General features: G+C 55.4%; 1 protein-coding gene across 1 annotated transcript; it reads right to left on the reverse strand.

The window, feature by feature from the left end:
- Positions 1-5,392: 5,392 nt before the first annotated feature.
- Positions 5,393-6,516, reverse strand: HELT (helt bHLH transcription factor). The gene is made up of 4 exons (XM_035557947.1): positions 6,490-6,516; positions 6,218-6,322; positions 5,998-6,094; positions 5,393-5,892 (listed from the first exon to the last, which is right to left on the reverse strand). Exons 1-4 carry the CDS (start codon positions 6,514-6,516, stop codon positions 5,393-5,395), a joined length of 729 nt encoding a protein of 242 aa, XP_035413840.1.
- Between the last annotated feature and the right edge of the window lie 3,082 nt (positions 6,517-9,598).

A 9,598-nucleotide genomic window follows, 5' to 3' on the forward strand; every position in this document is an offset into this window, starting at 1 on the left:
AGTTCAGTGACAGACTTACTGCATCTTCAGTCTGTATAACAGACACACAAGAAAAGGTACTTTTATTTTTTTTCTTTTTTCTTTTTAATGAGCAGCAAATGTTGCAGATGAAATGGAAAAAGAAGTTTTTAGTTGGCTAACTTGCTGGAGACCGAACTTCTCTTGATTAAACACAGTATTTTAGCTTGGAGAGGTATAGCACCTCTGAAATATCTGCGGAGATAAATTAGATTACTTGCGAGGCAGCAGTGAGGGTGGGATTTGGCTGCCCTGATTTTTCCCCTGCCTGTGTATCTGAATCTGACCTATTGATCCTGCATTCCCTCTTGATTCAAAAGGGGGAGAGACAACATGTCTCCAAAGCAAATCAGCTCATTTTAAGGGAAAGTCTAAAATCAGCCTGGTAAACTATCTGCTGGAAAGTCCTGTTTGTCCCTCTTGACTGGAAAGAGAGCTTAGAGTGCTTAATTTGTCTTTAGACCTCCACCTTTTAGAAATGTAGCGTTTGCTTAAAGTCAAATGCTTACGAATTTTAGTACATCCTTCTATTAGCAGACCACTGAAAGGATTTTTCCTTCATGGTATGACATTGATTTATGACAAAATAGTTTTTCCAAGTCCATGAATGAAATATCCTATTGGTCTCATCTCGGCCTTATATTTTAGACTGATAACAAATTAAACTTGCCAGCATCCTGTCTGTGCATCTGCAGGCCTACAGGCTGTACATGGAGCACACAATGTCCTAATCTTACGCTCTGTCAGCTTTGACGAGATGCTTGAAGGGTTTTGTGCCCCAGCAAATCGTTGTCATTTTCCTGCGGTAACTTATCACGTTGATTTTTTTTTCTCTTTGCAGTTATGGTGACTGTAAGTTCAAGGGTCTTTGAGAAGCTGGATGCTGGCAGCAGGGGTTACCTCTCTTTTCCAGAATTCCAGTCCATCCCAAATCTCTGTAACTTCCTGCTAGAAGAGGAGGAAAATCACCACATTATCCCTAAATTTGATCTACTCTTTGCTTGCCATATTCAATACTATATGTTGCTTTGCATAGGGGTAGCAGAAGCTCTTCGCTTAAAGCAAAGCTGAATATAACACAGTTCCTAACTGTAACGCACACTGTGTGGCTAAGAAAACTAATTCTCTGAAGAGGAGAGGCAAAGGTGCAGCGTGGAGAGTTGCAAATAAATAGTTTCTGAGAAGGTGAGCTCTTCAGTGAAGAGCAGCAGGCTGTTCTGCTGCTGCTTTGGAGCCTCCTCACAATGGAAAGGGGTACCTCTGGCCTCGCAGGGGTAGTTTAGATCCTGCATATGCATGTAGATGGAAGCTGGCCTTTCATTTAAGTATAGATTATTGTGCCTAGGTGTTTTTTATTATTATTATTATTATTTTTCTTCTTCTTGGAGGAACAGTGTATACACTGAGAACAACAGGCAGTGCAGCCTGTTCAGTACATGACTTCACTTTCATGCTCAGAGTATCTCTCTGTTTAGGACCAGGGTAGGCTACTTGTTCTCCATACATCTCTGCAAACGTGCCTGCACAGCTGAGTTAATAAAATGAGCATGAGGAGCCACTGGAATATATATGACTTACCTGCTTGGTAAGACTTCTGCTGATGCAACTCGATCGTGTCTCCTCCTCGTGTAAGGAACTCTGGCTTCAGGGATCTCCAGGAAGCTTTGCCTTCTGGCAATAGCTAAGGATTTGGTCTGCCATATATACAAGTAGGTAAAAAGTATGTAGAAGTCTTCTATTATTGTTATATTTTTTTTCTTTTGTTTGCTTTAACCCACTGGCTTTCCTGCAGACAGTGATTTGTAACCTGCTATAAACAGTGGCATCTTTAAGCAACATTTTATTGGTTTTTGTATGTCTTTGCTGTGTTACAGTTTTTGGCATTATGCAGCAAAGGATGTGCTCCTGCTCTTGCTCTTTTTCCAAATACTTTCTCCCCATCTCCAGGCATCACAGAAGTTTTGCAACTTTCTGTTATAAAACTACAAAAAAATGTTTTTTCTCATTTTAAGGGAGGAGAAGGTAATCTATGAATAAAGTATGTTGTGTAAGAAAATTCTTATTATTACTATTATAAAAAGAGGTGTTATGGTGGAATATGCAAGTCTTGGGTTATACCAATTTCCTTAGAATTTTCCAATATATAGTAGTTGTGTGGTATGAAATGTATGTTGTCTCAGGTTTTCCTGAGGCTCTTGAAAACCTACAACCCATGCTCGGTGAACCTTATTGATACCTGTTATATCTTCTCATTTTGAAACTGAAATTACATGGGGTTCGTTCCATAGGTGTTACTCTTCTTATTCTTTCTACAGATCACAGTTCTGAAAACCCAGCAGTGGATTTTATAGGAAAGGTGAATTATTGCCACCCTGCCTCCTTTGACAGTAAAACTCTGTGCCCTGACTTTCACTTGCAGCTGAAGTGGCATTGCCTGTTGCAGTCAGAAATGTTGTACAGGTGGGCACTTGAGTTTGGGGGGGGGAAGGGGGAAAAAAAAAAAAGAAGACCAATCCTATATCTTATTCATAAAGGACTGCCATTTAAAGGCTGGTCTCTGTGAATTCATCTACTGACAAGGTGCTAATGTAGCATCTGAATTCCCTGTTCCCTTGCAGGACTCCCTGGATGAAGAAGCCTTTTTTTTCTTTTTTTCTTCTTCTTCTATTACATAATCACTTCGTAGAAGACTCCACTTCTGACGTATTGTATTCTTACAGTCATAAAAACTAAATTGCCTTTATTTTTTGTAGCTCAACTGCAAAAGTTTAGAGCTCTTGTTAGCAAAAGTATTTATTTCAGCCTAATTAACTGTGTAATTGCTGCTGAAATGCAGTGCACATCTCAATTGCTGCAGCTTGCAGATGAATGTTAAGCAATGTTTCATAAATTCAACCCCATTTGATATTCTGAGTTGGAATCTTCTAAATGACTCCTCTTTCCTCGGGTTGGACATTCATGGCATTGCTCTCTCTCACCTTTTAAAATTAATTCTATTTTAACATGCCACTCTGGGTGCAGCATGGCATGTGGGTAGCTATCAGAGCTTTAACTTATAAATGTGGTTTTTATACATCTTGCCACAATTATGTTTTCCTAGTGTCCTTTCCCCAGGCCAGCCTTTGTTCCCGAGCCCTTTACACAGCCTGTTGGCAGGTTTGCTAGAAATAAATCTGATGATGTGAGGGGATGGACACAGGAGTTTGGTCGAAGCTTATAGACTTGTTCCTGATGTTGGAGTAGTAAGCGTGACACATGAATGCTTCTTGCCAGTGGTCTCCTGTTGCCTGTTTGGAATGCAAATTTTTTGGGGTAGAGAGTTTGGGCACAGGCTTTGATCTATTTGATGGTGTTTTACTTCCACGCTAGCTCAAACAAACAAACCCTCATGATAAATTAGTGAGCTTTTAACACAAATTTCCAGAAAAAGGGGAAAAAGCCTACTGAGGTGTGACTGCTGTGCAACTGTTTTCAGGGGTGACAGACCTGTGGTATAGAGAGGACTTGGAGGTGTGTGACAGTGGGATTTCGGGTAAGGGGCAGAGGAGGCAATGGGGACACGAGAGGCATGGGGAAGGCAGGCAAGGCAAAACGAGGCAGAAGGGACACGAAGGCCTAAGAAGCAGAAAGATGCCAGCAGAAGGAAAGGGACAAGAAATGACAGCAAGGGATTCACCAGCAGCATTTTTATCCAGGCAGGTGCGTAACAGAGAAGCTTGTATTTTGGGGCAGTTTATTTTGGGGCACAAAGCTCCACCAGCAAGCGGTGGTGCTGGCAGCACTACCAGCCCAGGTGTGGCACTGCATCCAGCTCCCCAGCAATCCCCCCAAAATAGCTATGACCTCCTGGCATGGAAACACTAAAAATTATTAGAATTAAAAAAAAAAAAAGGCCACTACCAAAGCACCGCACAGTGCCATGGGGCAGCGGCCAGGCAGGGCAGGCCCAGTGGAGACTTGGGGCAGGGGGTGTCCATCTGGGGGAGCTCTGTGCCCTGCTGCAGAGCCCAAATACCTGTGGGGCAAAAGCCAGGGGCTGCGGGGCCCGGGGGCAAGCTCAGGGCCCGGTGGAGGCCCATAGGCGGCGGGGGAGGCAGCGGGCGTGTGGGGGACTTTTATCCCAAAGTCATTGTCAAGCCAGAGCAGGGTTTATCCTCCACAGCTAAATGAAAACGAAAAGGACAAAAAAAAAAATCCAGAATAGCAACATTCGAGATACAAAGACTGTCATGGACCAGTGCAAGTTTGCAGAATTATATGTAAATGAGCGCAGTTTTGACTGTGGTGGCCCTCTGCTAATCCCAGAGAGAAAATCTACTTAGCAAAGGGAAGTTTTGTCTAATTTGGTTAACAGTGACCAAAATGCTGAATATATTAATAATTTATATTTCCAGGGAAACACTATATCTTTAATGCTTCAGTGCCGAAGTGTGTGTGTGTGTGTGTGGGGAGGGGGGGGTGATAACAGCTTAACGCTCACAGAATAAAAATCGTGTAGGATTTCCTTCGCGTCCTGCATCCAGCGCTGGCCAAGAGGAGCAGCGGACCCGTGTCCTCCTGCAGGCGCCAGCACGGGGTGGCTTTGCCTTTGGGTGCCCGTGCTCCCGATCCCAAAGCCGTCGGGGGGAGGGAGGTTTCCCCCCTCTCTGCCCGACCCCCGGGACCTTTCTCCCAGCAGCCCGAGCCGGCAGCTTGCCCTGTACCCGCACAGCGACCCGGTGCGCTCAGGACCTCCCCGCACGCCTCCGAGCACAGCGCCGGGCCCCTTTGCTCGAAGCCCCTTACCCAAGTCCCGGGACCTCCCCTCCGCCCCCTCCCCGGGCTGGGGGGCACCTGGGGTCTCCCCCCCGGGGTCCCTGTGGCTCTGGGGGCACTTCTTGCCTCCATCCCCGGCGCTCCGCACCCGGGCCCGCCCCGTCCCTTTCTCCCCCCTTGAGCGAGCAGATAAGCCGCTGGTAAGATCCGGGGGGGCGGCGGTGCTTCTCGGGAGACCCAACTGCTCCCCCCGAGGACACCCTTTCCATCCTCCCGCCGCCCCCGGTGGCGCCGTCGGGGCCGGGCCGTGCCCGCGGGGCGCGCAGCAGCCCCCCCGCCTCCCTCTGCGCTCCCATTTTTGCCTTTCGGGGGGCACGGAGCGGACGCCCCCAGCCCACCCCGCACCCCCGAAGCCCCCTCCCGGAGACAAGAAGGGGCCGCGGCCACACAGGTTTATTGCAAGGCATCGCTGGTACAGGCGCCGCGCCGGGGGGCGGCGGAGGAGCGGGCGGGCGGGGCGCGGGGGGACCCCGGGGGCTCGTCCCCGTCCCCGCTCCCGTCCCGGTCCCCGTCCTGCCCCGTCCGCGGCCATAAATAGGAGTCCGCCGGGGCCGAGCCCCTATAGCACGGCGGGGGGCTGGCCGGGGGGCAGCCCGAAGGCGTTGGGGTGGGAATGGCCGAGCAGGTTGAGGTAGCGGCGCTCCAGCCCCGGCACGGGGGAGAGGAAGGCGCCGCGCTGCTGCCCGGGGCCGCCCAGGGGGGAGGCGGCGGCGGGGAGCGGGTGGAAGGGCAGCGGGGGGCTGCGGGGGGCGCCGGGCCACGGGAAGGGCCCCCCCGGGCCGTGGGGGGCCGGCAGCGGGGTGTCGGCGGGTCCGAGCCCCGTGGGGCGGTCGGGAGCGGGGTGCAGCTGGAAGGGGAGCTCCGGCTCCGGGGGGGAGCCCAGCGAGGCCAGCAGGGGCTCGGCCACGAAGCGCGCCTGGGACTGGAGGAAGGCGAGGATGCGGGCGTACTTGGTGTCCTTGGTCTCCATCCTCTCCACCGTGGTCAGGTAGTGCACCAGGTTCTTCATGCACTCGTGGTAGCCGTAGTGGAAGTAGTTGGCGAACTCGGCCAGCAGCTCTGCTGGAAGGCACAGCGGAGCGCGGCTCCTCAGCGCCCGGCCGCCGCTGGGGGGTGGGGGGCAGCGGGCAGGGGGCGGCGGGCAGGGGCCGCCCGCCTACCTACCCTTCTCCCGGCCGCGGGGGAAGTCGGCCGAGTGCAGGGCCCGCAGGTACTGCACCGTCATCTCCAGGATCTCCGCCTTCTCCAGCTTCCCCGAGCTCTGCAAGACGCGGGGCAGGGCGCCGTCACCTCTCCCCCCGCGCCCCGACGGGCCGGCCCCGGGGCCCGGCACGGCCCGGCACGGCCCCCCCAAGCCAGGCCCCGGGGCCCGGCCACCGCCTACCTGCTTGGCCAGGGCCATGGGCACCGTCCTGCCCAGCTCGGTGAGGCAGCGGTTGATGCGGTCCCTCCGCCGCTTCTCGATCACTTTGTGGGACACCGGCGTCCTCTGCAAAAACAGACGGGGCCCGTTAGCCCCGCTGAAATCCTAAACGCCGGCTGGGCGCGTTTAGGATTTGTTTCCTTATTTATTGCTTTTTTTTTTAAGGGGGGGGGGGGCGGCTTTATTATTTTTTGGGGGAGGGCAGGGCCGGCCGTGCGCGCAGGGCGGCTCACCCGCCGCTCCTTGAGCTTGGAGGCCATGGTGGGCACTGCGGGCCCCTCGGCGCCGGGCCCCTTATAAAGCCATCCCCGTGTCCTGGGGGGGACGGGGGGCCTTCACGGGCCCGCTGATCCCATAGGATTAGGGAGAGCCGCGCCGGGGAATGTATGCATTAAAGATCAGGGTGGAAGGGGGCGAGAGAGAGGGCCGGGGGGACGCTCCTTCCCTCGCCCCCTCTCCCTCCTTCCCCCCTCGCCCCGCGGCCGGGGGGGGCCCAGCTGTGTCGCCCCACGTGGAGCCGGCATCGCACGTGATGGCCCCGCGGGGCCGGGCCGGGCCGAGCCGAGCCGGGCCGGGCCGGGGAGCGGGGCGCAGGGCGCATCGTGTGTGCCAGCCGGGGCCGCCCGCTCCCCGCGCCCGCCGCCCCCCGGCACCCCCGCCCCTCCCCGGCCCCGGCGCTGACTGCATTTTAAAGCCTGTCCAGAGTCATTAAAGTAATTAAGTAAGCCCTTAATAGGCTGTTCCGCCCGGTTCAAGGGAGAGCCCTCGGAGCCGGAGTGGCCCCGTTTGTTCTCAGGCTTTTCTCACACGACTTGGTGACACGTCCATCTTTATAAGAGATGGCAGCGCGGCTTTTTGTTTACCCCCGCTTTATGCGGCGGGGACACCCCGGCAGGTGTGGGCCCGGGGGCTGGCACACGACCCCCCCCGCTCCCTCGGCCCCCCCGGCGGCCCGGGGAGGCTCTCGGCAGCCTTTGGCACACGACGCGGCTTTTTGTGTGGTGCGCGGCTGTGTGGTGCCGGCCCGCCCCCCCGCTCCCCCCTTTGGAGAGGCTCAATTTGTAGCCTATTATCCTATAGGAAAATGTCCCATTGAAAAGTATGAATAGTTTCATTGGGCCTAAATTTTAATAATGCGGGTCAAAGAAAAGAGGGGCAAATAAAGAGGGGATCGCAGCTGGCCCGAGAGTGCATTATGCGGTGTCACCTGCGAGCGGGGTCGCCTACAGACCCCCTATTCATTTGCCTAATTTTGGTCAATTTAACAAACTTCAGGAGAAATTATTGTGGCATTGTCAGGGAGGGTAAAGCTTTCTGATCGAATTAACAGCATGTTTTGATCCGGTAAATGTCATTAAAAAGAAAGAAACAATCGCGTTTAAAGGGGGGCTCCGCGCTGAACGCGCCAAGTGGAGACGCCGGAGCGCACAGCTCACAAAGGGAGCAAGTAACTGCCACAGGGGAACTTTTGTACGCTCACATTGCTGCAGTTTTTTACACAAAAAGGCATTATTTCATACTTGAATACGTCTAATCCAACAATTGTCTATTTTCCGCAAACATATTTTCACAGCCCTCGCCGCCCTCCTCTCCCCTCCGCCCGCCTCGGCCGCGCTCCTCGCCCGCCGAGCGCACGGAGCCCTCGGCACGGCACGGCCCGGACCGGCCCGGATCGCCCCGGACCGCCCCGGCGGGGCCGCCCCGACGCCACGGGGGGGGCCCCCCCGTCGCCGCCCCCCCGCCGCCGGGACCCCGCCGCCGCCGCCCCGGGGGGAGCCCCGGCGGCCCCGGCCCCCCCGGCCCCTCTCCACGGCCGCCCGTGCGCCTCCGGAGCCGGCCCGGCGCCTCCCGGGACTCCCCCGACGGCCTCCCCGGAGCCCCCCGCGGGCCCCCCCGGGCTCCGGGGCTGCTCCCGGGGGGGGCTCCCGGTGTCGTCCCCCCGCTGCCGGCCGGGGACCGGCCCGGGGAGCCCGGCGCGGCGTGCCGCCGGCCGCTTTGTGCCGCCGGGAGCCGGGTAGCTTGCGCCATATTCAGCGCCGTACAATGGGATTAAACACCAACCGTTATCATCCAAATTAACCAAACCCTGAATGGCAAATGGGGAGGGGGGAGGCTGGTGTTTTTTTTTTTTCCCTTTTTTTTTTTCTTTTCCTTTTTTTTTTTTTTTTTCTTTCCCCCCTCCTTTCTCTCTCCACCAGCGGAGATGGAGTTGATCCTCTTACTGTCTGTGTTAACCGCCAGCTGCAGGCACCTGCGAGGCTGCTGCCGCCGCCAGGGAGGTTGGTTATGTCCCCGAGGGACGCGCCGCCGCCGCCGGCCCCGCTCCGCCCCTCCGGGCAGCCCCGGGCACCGGGCACCAGCGGGACCCCGGGGCCGGGCGCACCGGGGGGGGGTCGGCGGGGCCGCGGCCGGGCTGTGCGCCGCAGGCGGCTCCCACTGCCGGGGCTTTTACACTCGCAGGGGGGCGAGGAGAAGGGTTTTTATAAGAAAAATAATTTTATATGGGTATTTTTGAACGTTTTGCATCCCCACGAGAGCCTACTCCACCTCCTTGCGGCAAAGGTGTGCGCGGCGATTTGGGGTCCCGGCTGCGGCTCCCCCCGGGGTGGTGCCACTGGGGGCGAGGTGCCGCCGGTGGGGGCCCCCCCCGATAGAGGCGGCGCCCCGGCGCTGGCTCAGTGGGAGGGGGCCCTTTGGGCACCCCTGGAAAGGCATCTGTCCTTGTCTTTTTGTGGCAGCGCCTCGCACGCCCGCTTTGGCCCTTTCATCCAAAAAATCCCCCAAACTTTGAGCCCTGCTGTAGGAACTCGGTGAGATCTCTCGGTGCCTGCGGTGGCAGATGGGACTGCCAGGTCAATACACCTTCATTACAAGTATAGTTTGCAGTGTAATTTCAATATAGCACATGGTGCTGTTCAGGATTAAAAGCCTTTTGTAAATGTAAAACCTGATCTGCTTTGCTTTTGGATTACTCTGGTTTATATGAACACCAATGAGAGGACTGTTGCATTCGTGAGGACACACTTTCCATGATTTCACACCTTTTCAGCCTTACCGAGTCTGCATGTCAGCCTCAGCACTGCTGCTCGGTGGATGGCCACGGCAGCAGACGGGGAACAGCAAAGAGACGCTTGGAAAAGGTCCCATTTTACTTGAGGACTTAACAAAAGAGTCATTTTTTGTCATTTGCATCACACCAAAACCCCACTCAGCAAGCTGGCCTCAGCCACCCCCTCGCTTTGAAGACAGAGGTGGGCATCTCCATGCCTGCGGTCTCGTGCTTTCTCTGCTGGGCTCCACGTGTTGACTCTTCTACTGACCACCGTGCCGGAGAGGCCCTGC

The sequence above is a fragment of the Cygnus atratus genome, chromosome 4 (genome assembly GCF_013377495.2).
Source record: "Cygnus atratus isolate AKBS03 ecotype Queensland, Australia chromosome 4, CAtr_DNAZoo_HiC_assembly, whole genome shotgun sequence".
Taxonomy (NCBI): Eukaryota; Metazoa; Chordata; class Aves; order Anseriformes; family Anatidae; genus Cygnus; species Cygnus atratus.